Source organism: Poecilia reticulata, chromosome 20 (genome assembly GCF_904066995.2).
Source record: "Poecilia reticulata chromosome 20, P_reticulata-male-v2, whole genome shotgun sequence".
In the NCBI taxonomy this organism is placed as follows: Eukaryota; Metazoa; Chordata; class Actinopteri; order Cyprinodontiformes; family Poeciliidae; genus Poecilia; species Poecilia reticulata.
In genome coordinates, this window is record NC_088849.1 from 24,787,237 (window position 1) to 24,805,784 (window position 18,548).

The following is an 18,548-nucleotide window of genomic DNA, read 5'->3' on the forward strand; positions in this document are numbered from 1 at the left end:
CGTCTTTTTCCCAGGAAAAGGGAGTTCACCTTATCATGCTGGTTTAGTCATTCAGTGACTTTTCAGCCTTACTCCCATGAAAGCAAACAGTTTCGTGAGAGCGTTTCACTGTAACCCTCTGTTGTTGGGTTCCAGTGCAGGTGGTGCACAAATTCATCCAAGCCTGATTATTTTCAGGGACAACGCCCCCGAGTTTGATTGAGGATAAAATCCCACAACACCAGATTCCTTCATTACAACTCGCTGACATGTCATCAGCTAAACATAAAGCGGGGCGGACTCTTGCTGCGTTGTCAGAAATCCGCCGAGCGCGGAGGTAGCGGCCCCCGTTTCCACGGCGACGTGTTCGGCCGTTCGGCGTCTGACCCAGAGGAGCAACATCTGCGGTGAAGTCACACCGAGGAAGCCGGAGCTCGAAGTGACGAGCCGGGCTGTGGGAATTCTGGCAGACACGCTTTGGCTGCGAGGAAAACTGAGCAAAGTTCGTGTCCAAGAAGCAAAAAGCTGCCAGGAAGCCAGTCACCAGTTTCTGATTCCAGGATTTTGTGTTTGGAATCAGATGTGGGTCAAAGAGGACTTGGAAAATATTTCCTACTTCAGCTTGAGCTTAAATACATTTTACAGTATCAGCAGAATAATCTTCTTAATGCCAGTGCAGCTTCCAAGGGGTTTTAAGATGCTCATATTGGCAAAAAGTAAATATTTAGATTCATTGTTCTTGCGATAACATCTTACCCTTAATTTTTTTTTTTTCACATTATCGTGTTTCGACCACAGACCTTTTATCTTGACTACACCTGAAGCTGACAGACCAGGCAGCATGAAGGAATTTATCAAGGTAGCAGCCAAGATGACCTTAGTGACTCTGGTTGACCTTCAGGTGGGAAAATCTGTTGATAGAATATCTGTTAGTCATGATCTCCTCAAATCTCTAATGAAGAGGATTTGTGTTGAATATTTGAAATACTGCCAAACTAGTGATGTGACTTTTCCTGTTTAATCCACAGTCTGCTCTTGACTTTTGATCTCAGAATTCTGACTTTGATCCCAGAATTAAGAATTTTATCTCAGGATTCTGACTTTTGATGTCAGAATTTTAACGTTTGATCACAGAATTCTGACTTTTGATGTCAGAATTTGGACTTTTGATGTCAGAATTCTGACTTTTGATGTCTGAATTCTGACTTTAATCCCAGAATTCAGACTTTTGACATCAGAATTCTGACTTTTGATCTCAGGATTCTGACTTTTGATGTCAGATTTTTAACGTTTGATCACAGAATTCTGACTTTTGATGTCAGAATTTGGACTTTTGATGTCAGAATTTTAACATTTGATCACATAATTTTGACTTTTGATCTCTGAATTCTGACTTTGATCTCAGAATTCCGATTTTTGATGTCAGAATTTTAACGTTTAATCTAAGAATTCTGACTTTTGATCTCAGAATTTTAATGTTTGATCTCAGAATTCTGACTTTTGTTCTCAAAATTCTGACTTTTGATGTCAGAATTCTGACTTTTGATGTCAGGATTCTGAATGGTCAAATTTATCGTTGGTGGAGGAAAGCGGTAAGATGCCCCATCTAAAGGCTGACACACAAACTACATAGTGGGCCAGGCAAACATGTGGAAAAAGGGACCAAAAACTGAAAGTATTCTAACCTTACATGCAAAATATGATGTGGCTGAAAACAAACACTGAACATTATCTTGAAAACTACATGGCATATCCAGGTGGGAAGAGGAATGGAGCTAAATACAGAACAATTCCAGAGGAAAATCTGTTTGAGGCTGAAAAAGACTTGAGAAATGAAGCTTCATCCTCCAGAAGAACAAATTACTTAGAGGTACTGGCAAGTCTGGCTGTAGTCTCAAAATCTCAAATTTATGCTCTAGGTGGCAATCTGTATTAAAGTCAGAGTTATAAAGAGAAAAAAAAAAGATACAATTTTGAATTTAAACTCAGAATCTTGAGGAAAGAAGTCAAAACTTTGGTGAGATTTCTAAAAAAAAGTCAGACATTTTTAAGAGTCTAAATTTAAGGGGGGAAAGTTTGAAAAAATAATATTTTCAGAAAAAAATACAAGAACATTTTGAGAAAGTCGGATTTTTTTCTATCCCTGAATCCTCTGGGGTCATGAAAATTTCAGATCAAATCCCATTAATTTATAAAATTAGCCCAGACAAAATTCATTTGAGAATCTGTGACGAGACTCAACCGTTTCTCAGAGACACTTATATTTTACTCTTGACTGAGACTGAGCCATTTTGAAAATTAGAACAGCAAATGTTAAATTGGTATCTCAAAATACGTGCTGCTATAACTGCAGCAAAAGTTGGCTCTTTTCTAAAAAAAACCATTCAATAAAATCCCCCCTAAAAGCTGCATGTTTAAAGCAGAACAGTTTAAATTACAGTTAGTTGCTTTTTATTTATTTTTCCACAAGCCATTTGAGTCCAATTAAACTCCACAGACACTTATCAATTAAGAGTTAAAGCGAACGTCTTGGTGATATTACATTCTGGCTCTTTACCACTTTCTTAATGTTTTTCTCTTCGTAACCCAGTTTGCACGCAGACAGGCACACGCCATGCGGTGCAGGAGCTGCCGCTGCGCAGCATGTGTGCAGTGGTGCAGGCTAATGCTTTCCAGGTGCCCACAATGCATAACATGCAGAAAGAACAGGCCATTGTTTCAGATGGGCTTCCTTATAAGGAGAACCAGGTGTGGTGAGGAGAGGTGGTTGAGGATTCCTGCTCTGCTGGTGTAAAAGTAAAACAGCAGCTCCTGTTTAAACACTCGTGAGGAGAAAAAAACAATCTGTAGCAGTTAATTTCGGAGAAGGTGATGAAATGGCATTGGACAGATGGAAACTCTTCTTGGTCTACTGGTTGGCTTTATGGGGTGATGATGATGTTGTCAAATGTCAGAGGTGCTGAAGATGGAAGTGGACAAGTTTGGATGAGACTGAGAGGTTAGAGAGCGTGTTCTGCGGTGATCCAGTAGTTAAATATGTCATGTTTGATTCCCGCATCCAGCTGCAATACTTACGCCAAACAAGGATGAAACCACTGATGAGTGAAAAATGAGCTGTAAGCTGCGATTGGCTCCTGCTTTCTCTGCTACCGTCAAAGTTGACAGAATTCGAAATCCTTTTTTTTTTTTTTACGTTTTCATAACTCAACCAAAAGTTGTATTATCGAATCTTCCAGCCAGGTTACGCATCAATGTTAGGCTCTGGTAACATGTTTATTCATCATTCATAGAATAACTGGATTATTAAATAATTTAGCACCAATAGAAAAAAGGAGAACTTGGTGTAGCACGCTCATTTTCAAACTCTAAAAGTTTTCTTTCCCATATTCCACAACATTGTTGACATTTTTGTTGACATTCAAAAGTCAGAATTCTGACTTTTGATGTCAGAATTCAGACTTTAATTCCAGAATTCTGACTTTTGATCTCAGAATTTTAACATTTGATCACAGAATTCTGACTTTTGATCACAGAATTCTGACTTTGATCTCAGAATTCTGACTTTTGATCTCAGAATTCTGACTTTAATCCCAGAATTCTGACTTTTGATGTCAGAATTCTGACTTTTGATGTCAGAATTTTAACATTTGATCTCAAATTTCTCACTTTGATCCCAGAATTCTAACTTTTGATCTCAGAATTCTGACTTTTGATCTCAGAATTCTGACTTTTGATCTCAGAATTCTGACTTTGATCTCAGAATTCTAACTTTTGATCTCAGAATTCTGACTTTTGATGTCAGAATTTTAACGTTTGATCTAAGAATTCTGACTTTTGATCTCAAAATTCTGACTTTGATCTCAGAATTCTGACTTTTGATGTCAGGATTCTGAATGGTCAAATTTATCGTTGGTGGAGGAAAGCGGTAAGATGCCCCATCTAAAGGCTGACACACAAACTACATAGTGGGCCAGGCAAACATGTGGAAAAAGGGACCAAAAAGTAGTAAAGTATTCTAACCTTACATGCAAAATATGTAAGGTTTTTAGTTAGTTTTGCTAACTAAAAAAGTTAGCAAAACTGTCTTAGCATAACTTTTTTGCTAACTAAAAAAGTTATGCTTTTTTAGTTAGCAAAAAAGTTATGCTTTTTTAGTTAGCAAAAAAGTTATGCTAACTAACATTTGTTAGTTAGCATAACTTACCTGTTGTAGTGAGATAAAAGTACTGAAAACTCACAAAATTATATTTAGCATCACAACTACCGACTTAATTTATTGTTCCTTTATGTCACACTTAGTTTTTCAAGAGTTTTCAACTGAAAATAGTTTTTCATCCCAAAATATGCTAACTTACATTGCAGTATCCTACATATCTAGATAAGCTAAAGCTATTTTCAGGATATATTTTTAAGTTCCTTTGAAGCAATATGAAAGATATGTCACATACAATATAGTATTTATCTTTACAATTCAACTAAAAAAGGGAAAAACTCGCCACTGAATCTCACATGTATCATTCAGTTGTGTTCAGTAAAAGTTTGTTGGTGTCTGCAGGTTGATTTGCCGACGTTGAGGACATTTCTTGTCCACATCTGTGTTTTTTGTGTCTCTACAGAAAATTTTGATGTATTGATCCTGAACTTTTTGTTTTCTTGCAAAACACTGCAGATTTTATGCAGAAATTGGCTATTACTCCATTGTTGGTAAAGTTTTTGTTAGTGATGTGCTGTGTTGTTTTTGCTCCAACTTGCTCTTTGAAGTTGTGACTAAAAGTTAAAAAAAATGTTCTGGATGTTGTTATAAGGCCTCTGTCTTCCAGCTCTGCTTTTCAGCTTCGACATGTGAAGAGCAACAGATTGTTGACGCATGTCGAACACCTAGTGCGACCAGAACGACTCCAGCTGCTTCAGTGCTGCTGGCGGTCGCTTGGCAGCCATGTTGACCGCTTCGCATCCCGCAATTTTGATGACTTTACTCCTGTATTATTTCTACTTTATGCTCGTACAACTTTATTCTTACAATTTTATTTATTTTTTTAGCATATGGGAATCCTTATAGTCTGTCGCAGTAAGTAGGTAGCAAGCTACTACTTAGCACCAAACTAACTATCTAGTTAGCAAGCTATGTAGTTAACGAGCTAAATATTTTGTTCCAAACGAAAAGCTTAAATGGAAAGCTAAACATTTAGTGATGTACATAGCTTGATAATTAGTTAGTAAGCTAAATGTTTAGCTAAATATTTAGCTTGCTATTTAATTGTTTAGTTAGTAAGCTAAATGTTTAGCTCCAAATTAAATATTTAATTAGAAAACTAAATATTTTGTTCCAAACTAAATGCTTAAATGGGAAGCTTAGTATTAGGCTAAATATTTAGCATAACTGTTTAGTTAGTAAGCTTAATATTTAGCATCAAGCTAACTATTTAGTTTAGTAATTAAATGTTTAATTTGAGACTGACATTTATAAATGAATGGATATCATTGTGACAATACGACTTAATAAATAAAAACTCTTTTTTTCTGTTATGACAAAGTAACCCAAATAATTGCTTATAATTTTTTTGTGGTTTTACAGATAGAGCCACCAACCCAAAAGCTTCTGTCCTCTTTTATATTCACATTTTGTTTTTTTAAGTTTTGGAAACTGCGTCTTTTTCTGCTACATTTATACTTTGAAGAATGCATGAATGCATGAATGCATGTCTCCCAGTCTGGAGTGAACTGGGTGAATCCCAGTAATGAGAAGCTGTTAATACAAACTCCACTTCCTTCTGCCTGGAGTCTCTTTCATTCCCAGCATTTTTCCCAGTAGCAGTTCCCAGTTTCCATCTAGCTTTCTGGTCGACCAGTTTGTTTCCTTCTGGGGTGAAGGTGGCCAGAGATGACCTCTGAACTCTAGTGGAGAACAAATGCTTTCTTTTTCTCCTCCGCTAACACACTTTCCACCTCTTCTGTGTGTTTTGTGGCAGACCGGGGTTCTCACAGCTCGTTGGATCTGACGGAGCTGATCGGCGTCCCCCTGCCCCCCTCCGTCTCCTTTGTCACCGGATTCGAGGGCTACCCGGCCTACAGCTTCGGCCCGGGCGCCAACGTGGGCCGCCTCACCAAGTCGTTCATCCCAGATCCGTTCCATCACGACTTCGCCATCACGGTGATGGCGAAGCCGACCACGCGGCGCGGTGGTGTTCTGTTCGCCATCACAGACGCATATCAAAAAGTGAGACTTTGTCTGTCGCTGCTTTTCTGTTACAAATGTGCAGAAAACTTTGTTGATCTTCTTTAAATTCACAGATGTGGTGTCTATTAAATACAAGATGCTATTAAAACCACATGATGGGTCAATAGAAACCGTGCTGAGACACGCTCCTACCACTTCCTGTCGTCTTCTTCATCGTTTCCAACAGTAGCAAAATCCAGTTGGAATGCAAAAAAATGTTTCCATTGCAATTTTATAAAATTATATTTGTGTTAAGGCCGTTGCAAATATAAAGCAGTACATTTCCACCAAAAAACTCTCAATTTTGAGATAAATCTCTAGAAAAAAATAAGAATTTTCTGAGCCTGAAATGTGAAAAAAAAATGCGAGAAAAAACTCAGAATTTTGAGATAAATCTCTGAAATTTTCTAGAAAAAGAACTTTTGCTAATTTTCTAAATTTTCTAAAAGTCAAAACGTTTCTACTTCTGAGACTCAGAAATGTCCAAGTTTCTTTAATTTCCTAATTTTTTAATGTTTCTTTAATTTCAGAGTTTTTTGGCAGAAATTTACTCCTCTGTTTTAAAAAAATGTTTCTCAGCATCGTAGGAAATACAACTCATCTTAGTGCAAAAAACCTTTTTTGTTTCCATTAAGTAGATTTATTTTTGTAATTCGAACCTGCACAATTACATAGTTTGTGGAAACGCAGCTGTTTGCTTTTCATTGATTCCTGTTTGCAAAAATTGACCCACCAGTACCATCTGGTTGATGCCTTTCTGTGTTTTGGTTGCATTGGTAAGGTCGTGCAGCTCGGCGTCGCCCTGTCGGAGGTGGAAGACGGCGCCCAGAACGTCATATTGTACTACACCGACCCAGAAACCAGAGGCGGGACCAGAGAGGCCGCTTCTTTCAAAATGGGGGAGGTGACCGGACGCTGGGCGAGGTTTACCCTGACCGTGCAGGGAGCAGAGGTGAGCGGGGCGGATTGGTTCTGGTTTTAACGACACCAAGGATAAAAACTCACATGTTCAAAAGTTTGTCCTGCTTTCTGCCATTTAGTTTCTCTCTTATTTCTTATGCCTGGACTGAATATCAGTATGTTGTCTTCAGAAATAAAGCAAACCGAAATGAAATTAGAGAAGAACCAGAGTGAATAATGGAGCGACTTTCATTTCAGTTGAAGAACCCGACTAATCCAAAGTCACATCTGAACCCTGCTCCGCTTTAGCTCTGAGGAATAATGAGACTTTGAGACTTTTCATAAATAAATTACTTTATCAGAGACGAAAATTATGCTTTATTTTTTTATTATTTATGTGACACGAGAAATATAACGTATTCTTACTGAAACGGAGTCGTTGTCCTGTTGAGCCGTGAAGCTTTGAGGGTTTTTTCTTAGAAACAAACAAAAAAAAAAAACACAAGCTGCTTTAATTTTTAATAAAACAGTGACAATAACAGTCATTAACACTCATTAATAAATATCAGAGAAACACAATAAACTTTATTTCTAGTACAGTTGTTGAGACTAATGTTCAGCCGTGCTTTTATTTACAATGCCTACAGAAAGTATTCACCCCTTTTTACTGCTTTTAATAATCAATTATTTAATGGCAACAAATGTACACAGTAAACTTCAGAGATTTTGTTTTTGTATTTTTCAATAAACGTTTCTCTGATTTGTTGTTTTTCTGCTTATTTTGAAACTAATTCTGTTGAATTAGGTCAGTTATGTTAAGGACGGTGAATCTATCAGACGCTTTATGTTTTTATTTAATTATTATTTTGTATAAATAAGTTGAAATTAAAGGTTTTTTGTAAAGTAAAAGAAACTTTTTGTTGATCATGATTGACTTATAAAAGCAATAAAACATCCTCAGGATTAATATATTTTATACACATTGTGGCTCTTCAGATTCCTTATACACACTTTCTATGTTCACATCTTACACAAGCAATTTTAAAACCATTTTTAAAAATACTATAGAAGCTGATGTGCCTAATTTACAACGTATGACTTCCATAACATGTTTTCTTTCTATAGAAAGTGTTCCTGGTTCAGTACTTCTGTGATTGTTTTTGTCTTCTTGTGCAAAAACACAAAAATATCTTTGTCTATTTCTAGACCAATAAATAAGGCCAAAATGTAGGAGCTCGTTTTAAGTAAATAACTCCTTAATATTGAAGAAAAATACACGTTTCGCTGGTATTTTTTATACATTAATCAATCAATCAATCAATCAAATTTTATTTGTATAGCATATTTCAGCAGCAAGGCTTTTCAAAGTGTTTTACATAATTAAAATAAAAACAGCATGTGACAGTGAATAAACAGAAAGACAAAGATAATTTTTTAAAAGAAAAAGAAAAAAGATTTTAAAAAAGATAAAAACATTAAAACCGCATCCCTTGTAGGACTTCAGTTAAACGTCTCACACCTCAGAGTTTTAGTTAAAACGTCATTCAACATGGACTCTCACACCTCAGAGTTTTAGTTAAAACGTCATTCAACATGGATTCTCACACCTCAGAGTTTTAGTTAAAACGTCATTCAACATGGATTCTCACACCTCAGAGTTTTAGTTAAAACGTCATTCAACATGGATTCTCACACCTCAGAGTTTTAGTTAAAACGCCATTCAACATGGATTCTCACACCTCAGAGTTTTAGTTAAAACGCCATTCAACATGGATTCTCACACCTCAGAGTTTTAGTTAAAACGCCATTCAACATGGATTCTCACACCTCAGAGTTTTAGTTAAAACGCCATTCAACATGGATTCTCATACCTCAGAGTTTTAGTTAAAACGCCATTTAACAAGGATTCTCACACCTCAGAGTTTTAGTTAAAACGCCATTTAACATGGATCCTCACACCTCAGAGTTTTAGTTAAAACGCCATTTAACACGGATTCTCATACCTCAGAGTTTTAGTTAAAACGCCATTTAACATGGATCCTCACACCTCAGAGTTTTAGTTAAAACGCCATTTAACACGGATTCTCACACCTCAGAGTTTTAGTTAAAACGCCATTTAACACGGATTTTCACACCTCAGAGTTTTAGTTAAAACGCCATTTAACACGGATTCTCACACCTCAGAGTTTTAGTTAAAACGCCATTCAACATGGATTCTCGCACCTCAGAGTTTTAGTTAAAACGCCATTCAACATGGATTCTCACACCTCAGAGTTTTAGTTAAAACGCCATTCAACATGGATTCTCACACCTCAGAGTTTTAGTTAATACATTATAGTGAAATAACAATCTTATAATGGATCTAGTGTAGTAAAGTCAAAATTCAGTTCAGTCTGGTGGCTGTTTTGTATCATATTTATGTAGTTTGTGTTTAAACGTTTCTAGTTTTCATCTCGTTTGTGTGTCCTGTCCCTTTAGATCCGCCTCTACATGGACTGTGAGGAATACCACAGAGTGGCCTTCACCAGGAGCACCCAGCCTCTGACCTTCCAGACCAGTTCGGGGATCTTCGTGGGGAATGCCGGTGGAACGGGTCTCCCTCGGTTTGTGGTGAGTCTTTTAGCCAAGCTGCTTCCCGCCCATCATTTTTAGTACGAAGGCCCTGCTCTGTTTGCTCTTAGCCGTGTTTGACAGCTGCTAATCCGGCTAGCTTCGCCCCTCATTCCTGATGTCGGTGCGTTTGGATCAACGAGTTCATGGCAATGACTGAATCCAGACCCAGAATGCAGACAGATGTGATGTTTGGGCGGTTGTCTCTGTTGCATTTTCTGATGTGAACACAGTCATCTTTGTTGGCAGCTTTACGGCCACCACAAGAGACCCCAGAATGAAAGACCACATGTGTCTGAGTGCTGTCTTCTCCGATGAGAGCTCATAAATGGCAAGCTGTTTGTGATTTACAGGTTTGAAGTACGGCTGAGCGTCTCTCTGAGACGTTGAATTGAACCTAATCGCTGATAAATATGCTGGGATAGAAAGCCCAATCCCCCACAGTAGCTGTTAAAAATACTCAGGAGTTTAGCTGGTTAGAAGTGCAGGAGGTGCAATAAGCCCTCAGTGTTGTTGTAAAGGACAATAAAACAGTAAAAAATGCATTATTTGCCTAATAATAGTGTGGAGAAATCATTTGAGGTGAACTGAATATCAGTAGTTTGTTTATAGTTGGTAGTTTTTCTAGAACTGATTTGATCTTTTATCAGGATCATCATGAAAATCTCAGGTTTATATGATGAACACCAATAAAACCCTTTGAAGATTAGATCATTTTTACACATTTTAAAACATTTTTTGTCCCCCAACTGTCCATCCATTCTTACATCCTTCTGTCTTTTAATCCAGATGTGTCAAACTGAAGGCCCGGGGGCCAAATGTGGCCCGCCGTAGCTTTTTATGTGGCCCTTTAAGTTCACACAAAATCAACAGATTCTTTTATTTTTTCTGATTTTGATCATATTTTCTCAGAATTGGTCAAAATCACCAGACTGCCTCCTCAGCCTTACTTGATGGCAGGTTATGGTCTGTAATTGATGTAATAAAAGGGAAATATTGTAAAAATCTCTTCACCACAAAATCTGTCATTTTGATTGCAAAAAAACATTTAAAATAATCACAAAATCTTGGACCATCAGCTATTTATTGATATTTCGACAGTTGAATTGGTTTTATCAATATATTCTGTCAGAACCGGCCCTTTAAGAACAGTCGGACTGTTGATATGGCCCAAAATGAAAATGAGTTTTAATCTATCCAGATGTCCATCCATCTTTTCATTCAATTTTCTATCTGCCCATCCATCCATCCATCCATCCATCCATCCATCCATCCATCCATCCATCCATACATCCATCCATCCATCCATCCATACATAAGTCTTAAATTCATGAATCTAAATCCATAAGTTGGTTATTCACGTCTTAAATTTCATCATGACTATTTAATCTCTTATTTGTTCAAGGGAATTTTCTGTCAGGCAAAAGTTTGAGTCGTCTTCATCCTGTGACTCGAGGCGGTTGAGGCTACGGCTAAGTAGCCGCTAATGTACCCTTGCTAGCTATCTAGCTAGATTTTTGTGTCTAGGATTGATTGGTGTTTGACTCAACATACAGAGAACGATTAATACTGTCGCGTACAGTATAAATATTTTCAATAAAGTTGAACGTTTTTCAACTTTCTTGTGTCGCATTACAAGCTCACGTTTGTACGTTTTCATGAATGTCACCGGTTGCTTTACTGAAGGAGAGCTAGCGATTGTCGAGCAGTTTTAGCATAAATTTATGTCCAGTTGACTGGATAAAGTTTTTTTTCGCCACTAGATCATTATTCTCTGCTAAAAAATATTTAAGGTTAGCTCAAAGACGCGGCTAAGAGCCAAAAACAAACCCCAGAAATTTGTAATTTTGCTAATTATGAGTGCAATATAGCAGGATCCCCCATATTTAGCTTTCCTGTCTTAAATTTCATTCAAGTTGGCATTAAAAAGGGTCTTAAAAAGTCTTAAATTTGACTTGGTGAAACCTGCAGATCCTCTGACTCATTTCTCCATCCATCCATTTGTCCAAGCAGCTGTCAGCTTGTTTCCTTCCTGTCTCTGGTTTATTATTTAAAATATCAGCCCTGTATGAATATATAATTATTTCATAGAGAATTTGGAACATTATTGTATTTTAAAAACAGGAGAAACTGGAAACCTTCCCTGCCATTTCACTAAAGCAAGTTCAAGGGATGGGAAACTGTAAGTTCTTAGTGGAAAGAGGAGGAAAAACGTAAATGATTTACCTGGTTAACATGTTATTAGAGAAACCTGAGAAGATTTCAAAGACCTTCTTAGAGCCATAGGAGTTTGTTTTATTCAAAGCTCCTTTTTGGAGTCAGACAGGAGTCCATTTACTTTTGGAACAATCCATCCAGCAGTTGTCTTTCATTTCCAGTTGAGGAATTTAAACTAACTTATGTTGATTTTTTTAAATCTAAACCAGCACCATTGTTCTCTAAACGCTTTAAATCCTTAAAAATACAACTCTGCTTTTATTTTCTGGGGACATCAGGCTTTAAATTAGAATAATTTCAATCTATACTATTGATTATTTCAAATAAATTTGGTATTGTTCAATCTGTTTCAATCAAACTCAAGTTCATTTGTCCAGAAGAGTGACCTTTGGTTTGGTTCAAATGTCTATATGAACGCCAAACAGACCAGAGACCGCTCCAAAAGCAGGAAGCAGGCTATGGTGCAGGGCATTCTGGGTAAATACAACCAAAACAAACGTGTGGCTAGCACTAGCAAGAGGAACGGCTTGTGGTATTTTACCGAACGGCTTGTGGTATTTTACCAAAGAGAAATCCTACAGCTGCTAAAATCTGACGCTACAACATTTTTGTTTATATTTTGTGAAAAAGGAAGTTGAGCTCAGTGTCTTTTTCAGAGGTTTTCATGTCGTTTCCTGCAATACTTCCTGGTGCAGCGCCCTCACAGGCGAGGAGGAGAACTGGAGTTTGAATTAGTTTTATTGTTTGACACAGTCCAGTGTGAAAGAAAACCGCAGCAACAGAAAATGTAATAAATGTTGTAGTTTTGGTCCTGATAGTCTACCGTACCATCAAGTAAGAAAAGACCCTAAGTTTATCAAATGCAGGGTTTCATTTCCTACTTTCTTTCAAAACTTACAATATTAAAAAGCGTCTTTTTTAACACAAGGTCGAACTTTTTATGAGTTGGACCCTGTGACCTTTCTCTGTATAGTCGTCATTCTTTGTCATCCGTCATTGTGATTTTTTTAATCTTTTTTTTCTCCAACCTTGAGGGAAAGAATGTAAAGTATTCAGACTGACGTCCAACCAAAATATCTTCACATTTCTGCACGTCTGACTGTAAAATACTGTTTGCAAATAACTTTGGTTTCATGAAAACTATAAGTTACATTGCATTTCGTGAATTAGCTGCTGGATTCTGCTGCTATTTTACCATTTCTGTTCCCTACCTATTAAATCAGAGGTTGCACATATAGATGCTCAGATTAAAAATGGCTGCTATAGGACAAGAAATCTCATTCACAGGGTTCTACCGTCTCTTCAGAGTAAGCCCCGTGTATTTCATCACTCCTCTGCCCCGCTACATTCAGACGAGGAGGCGCAGTAGAGTCTGTTCAGCTGCTCGGTGTTTGAGTTGGCAGCTCAGTCAGAGATCATCTCTCAGAGAGCAATAACAGGCCTGATTCAGCGGCGGCGGCTCTCTGCAGCCGTAGCCTCGCCGTGGCTTTGGATGAACACACAGGAAGAAGAAAGAACAATAAAAGTTTGACTTGGTCTCACACAGGGTCTCATTCCGGCTTTCCAGTTTGATTACGTCTGTGTCCAGCACTTTATGAGCCCGTTGCTACTGCTGAAAGCTTCCTTCCTGGAAGTAAAAAGTGTTTCCGCTTTGATAATAAGATAAAGATCTTAAGGACACATTAGGTTTAGAGATAAAGACACAGCCTGAAGACATACAGAGTATTATTTAGGGGTTTTCCAGGTATTAAAATGTGAGAAAAAGAAAAGAAAAATATCCATCCATCGGCTCACTTGCCTGTTTTTTCATCCAACCATCTGTTAGTCTTTGTCTACGTTTTGAATTGCAAACGGACGTTTAAACTAATGAAGCTAGCACTTACTGCTCCTCTAAGGAATACATGTTTTGTAAACAATCATAAGTTTTACCTCATTTTTAATGTAACTGCCAGTGGGAACTTCTAAATTTCTGCTTTTCTAGATTCCTGTGGCAGACAGCTGTGCTGCAGTGTTGATGTTAAATGTAATTGTTGTCCACCTCTAAGGAAAAAAAATGCATTATAACCAATCCCATCAGCCTTTGAGGCAGTGGAAATTATTAATCCACTACTTCTCTACCTTCCTGCTTCTGCTAGCTGTGCAACAGTTCTGATGTTAACTTTCAATTTGAAGATTTGGTTTCAGCTTACAGGACAAAGAAAAGGAAGACTTTCCCAACTCCTGAACTAATCCCACTGCAGCACTTTTACCTCAGTTACAAAATCATCTAATAATTATGTAAATTACGGGAAAAAATTCCATAATTTATGAAATGGGAATTCTGCGTATTTAGAAGGAAATGGATCTTGTATCTTTTGGAAAACGTCTCGGATGAAGTTTACTTTTGTTTTTTTAAGAAAACAAATATTTTCACCCGCTCAGATTGTCGTTTAATGTAAGATTTATACATCAACCTCATGGATCCTTGGATGTGTTATGATTGTTTACATTCGTCCAATTAATTATCTGAACATGCAAACCAACGGAGTGAACGAGTGAATTCTCATTTTAAAGCTGCAGAGTGGATTACGTGGCACATTCTTTGTTTCAGATGTGTTGTTTACTGCACAAACAGATGTCTGTGATTTGGCTCTTATCCACCCATTCCTCCTCTTTCTCTCCATTTGTTCCATCCGTCTCTGTTTATCACTTCTCTACCACATCGAGATTTCACAGGCAGCGCCTTGTTCCATTAAAAACAGGTGTTTGTCTTCTGGTTTCATCTTTACGTCAACAAATTTGGTCGGATCTCCTTCAGGAAGACGTTTTGGACTTCAGCTCAGACCACCTCTAAGGCAGGAATCTGTAAATAAAGAGGAAAATAAAAAATAACGTCGCTGTAACCGAAGATTTAGAGCGACATGTCGAGCGTGTGACTCATCTGGATATCTAAAGGGCTCACAAATTAAAGTCTAAAAATTCCCCCAAAGCTTTATCTACGAATGAAATCTATGTACAAAAATAAAAGTTGGTTAATTTTATTGTGAAGCAAGAACCACATTTACAGCTGACGGTATCTTTCAGTCTCTCTCTCTTGGCTTTACACGTCATAAAAACTTTTGTTTTTTCCTATTTTTCTTTGCAAAATAGCCAAAGCTGCATGGAGAACATCTGTGTGCTAAAGCAGCAGATTTAAGTCAGGACTTTGACTAGGCCCATCCTTCAATGTGTTTCCATTATAAATGAGCGCAAAACTTTTCCGATATTCCACTAATGTTAAAAAAATCTAAATTTCACAATCGCTGTGTTTCCATTAAATAAGAATCATAATTAAAATCTAAAAAAAAGTTTGAATATTGGTGAAAAAGTTTAATTTACACCAGCAGATTCATTAAGCGATTATTAAGAAATTTTCAGCAATTTCTTGCTGAAAAGTTAGTTTTGTCTTATTTCAAGCACGCTAAGATATTTCCAATAGAAACTAGACAAAAACCTGGTGAGAGTTTGTGTTTTTGTGATGCTATGAAAGGTTTAACTCCACCTGCGCAGTGTGAGAATCCAGCTGGAGGTGAAACGGTGCCAATCAAAACGAGGCAATGTGACGATTTTATTTAATTTAGAGCTGTCAGAGTAAATGAGGCGAAAACCATGAATCATTTCCTGGAGCTGCACTTATTCTGGTCTATTACGTTGAAGTTTGTGGTTTAACGTAATGTTAAAAGGCTTGAGGAAGGTTTGGGGCTCGACATCCCAGCTGAGCGTCCATAAAAAGCTTCTGCTCTCCGCCTGCAGGGCTCCATCCAGAAGCTGCTGCTGAACTCTGACCCCACGGCTCCAGATGACCAGTGTGAGGAGGACGATCCTTACGTGAGTCAGCCTCAAAAACTCTGCATGCAGGAAAACTGCTCAAAAACCCTTGGTTAGTCCGCCCTCTGCTGGTGGGAGTGCAGTATTGCAGTACGCTCTGTGAATATGAAATAAAACAAGAAGCAAAGAAATATTTTCATTAACTCTAAAGAAAATTAAGATTTTGTTTCTCATAAAAAAACATGTGGACTCCAGTTTTGTTTTTCTTTCATTTGGTTTATCAGAACGGCCAAAACAAAATAATTTATTCAGTAAATATGTGTTATTTAAATTATGACACATTTTAATTTTCAGAGTAATTCGGAATTTTGGATTTTAATTACTTTCTGTGAGCAATAAACTTTGAAATTACAAACAATATAATTGTTATTTGCTTCAATTATTTTAATTTTTTTTACCAAAAACTGACTGATAAAAGTCTTCAGTCTGGTGTTTTGGTCTCAACTAAAATAATAAGATATTTCTGTTTTAGAGGCTTCATGATTCGTTTTATTTGTTGTTTATGTTGTTTTCTTTATTTATTTTGGATATTTCAAACGTCGTTCAGTTCCAGTGTTTAAATGTTCATTAGAATATAAACTTTATTGATCCTTGAGGACATGTTATTGCTTTATTACACTATTATTGCTACTATATTACTTGAAATGGTCTCAAAACTACAATATTATCACCTATTGCAATAAGTTCTGGGACAATTTATCGTCCAGTAAAGTTTGTCATTGATGTAACATGAGGTTTGTTTTCTGAAATGTGACAAAAATATTGAACTTTTTCACAGCTTTGAATGTAAATGTACCTCTATTACTGTTAAAAATATATTTTTGGACAGAAAGATGATCAGTTTTCTCTTTGCAACACGGCTGAGATGTCAGGACTCCTTATATGGTCGTTCCTCTCTGTCTTGGTTCTTTTGAAGAGCTTTGTGATAAAATAACTGTATTTTCATGTTGGTTTGATGTTTCTGGCTCTAAAATGTGTTTTCTCCTAAATATAATCTTTTAATTTTAGGATTACGCTTTAAAAAAATCATTTTTTTGTAGAGTCGGCGTTTCTTTTCTCATCCTCCAGCCTGAACTCTGATTTTTCTCCCGTCCATCTTCTCTGTTCTCCTAAATGTTTATGTTGTGACTCCAATTCTCTTATTCCCTTTGCTCTCATGTTTGCTTCAGGCGTCTGGTTTTGGGAGCGGAGATGAAGATTATGACGACTCAAAGGAAGGAGATGAAGTTAAGAAGATTGTGGAGGAGAGGGAATACCCCATGGTGCGTTCGCTGTTCTCCTGGCTTTTTGCCGTTTCACTGAGCTGGACCCAAACCAAAGAAAGCAGCTCTTATCCTTGCAGGCCTGCTGGAGACTGGAACGCCCTGATATGTGCCGCTGTCTGCCAATTCGGTGCTCTCAAACACTCACCGCAGGGGGCCGGGTTTTCAGACAAGGCGGGGAAGTCGGCTACATTATTACACTTCCAGAAATAGCTCCACAGGGAAACCTGTCGGATTTACTTCACCGGCCGGATGAAAAGATCCGAATCCGCAGCTGGAAGTGTGTCTTGTTAAATTAAATCTGGTTGTCACCCAGTTCTGTCGGTGGCCACCAGGAGAAACGTAGCTGTAAAATATCAAATGATATTCCAAAAATAAAGCTTTTCCTGGATGTTTATGATAAAAAGACAGTTCATTTGTTAAATACAGGAAGTGTTGTGTTGCACAGCATTTTTTTTTTAATATAGTTCTGTAAATGCCACATAATGCACAACTGTGAGCAAAATATTTTGAGAACAAACTGAAATTTACGAATTTCATGTGTTGAAAATGTCTAACTTTTTTGACAATATTTGTGATATTACTCTAAAAAATTCTGAGTTTCTCTAGCAAATTAAAAAATTTTCAAGCTAAATGTTTTTTTGACTTTTCAAACTCAGAATATTTCAAAATTTCAGTTTTCTAGCAAATGTTTAACTTTTGAAGCTAAGAATTATTTTTAGCATCTTCTAGAAAATTTCTGAAATTGATTTCAAAATCTCCTTGTTTTCTTTAGCACATTTTTTGTTGTTCAGAAATGATGTTAAGAATTATTTCTGAACAAATCAAGAAAGGTAATAATTTTGGCAAAAAAAGAAATAGAAATTGTTTCGAAGCCCTTTTTATGGTTTGGATCTCCGACTTTGTTTATAAATAAATACATTTCAAAAAGCTTTTTGTTGAGCAGATAAAGCAAAATAAATAAATTGCAGCCTTCTAGATTCTAACTAAGCACTAAGTGTGCTTAAATATTAAGTTATCAATCAAATCAATGCAGTTTTTATCTGTTTAATGCCTAATTATATCAATCAGTCCCTCCAGTTTCTTGATAATTAGCCTGGAAATTCACGCAAAATCAACAAATCCCAAAACTATTAAACTTATAATTGGGAGTTTATTGGAGATTTTTCTCAAAAATTATATAAAACTTTCTTACTTCTACTAAACAGCTGCTTTAACCTCAACTGATGTCGGATTACGGTCCAGGATCTCTGCAGCGAGTAATAAAAAGTCACATTTACCGTCATAAATAAGCGCAAATATTTCCAAATTTGTACCACAAACAAGTTGATATTTATTACAAAAAGTCACAGTAAGTATCAGACTGAAACTCAATACTATTTAATTTTAAGAATTCATTCATACTTTAGCAGTGAACAGGTTTTATCGGTACATTCTGGCACAACCGGCCCTTTAAGAGCTTTTATGATCTTCATTTGGCCCAAAACAAAAATGAGTTTGACATCATATTATATTCA

The 18,548-nt window shown here is 36.9% G+C and overlaps 1 protein-coding gene across 3 annotated transcripts in view; it reads left to right on the top strand.

The window, feature by feature from the left end:
• The window catches only part of LOC103456685 (uncharacterized), a 70,288-nt gene that overhangs the window by 33,112 nt on the left and 18,628 nt on the right, over positions 1-18,548 (top strand). For all 3 annotated transcript variants that reach the window (XM_008396396.3, XM_008396395.3, XM_017302015.2), the window contains exons 3-7: positions 5,949-6,196; positions 6,978-7,148; positions 9,575-9,706; positions 15,695-15,769; positions 16,939-17,031. In XM_008396396.3, the coding sequence (XP_008394618.2) occupies positions 5,949-6,196; positions 6,978-7,148; positions 9,575-9,706; positions 15,695-15,769; positions 16,939-17,031 (719 nt within the window). The remainder of the gene's footprint in view (positions 1-5,948; positions 6,197-6,977; positions 7,149-9,574; positions 9,707-15,694; positions 15,770-16,938; positions 17,032-18,548) is intronic.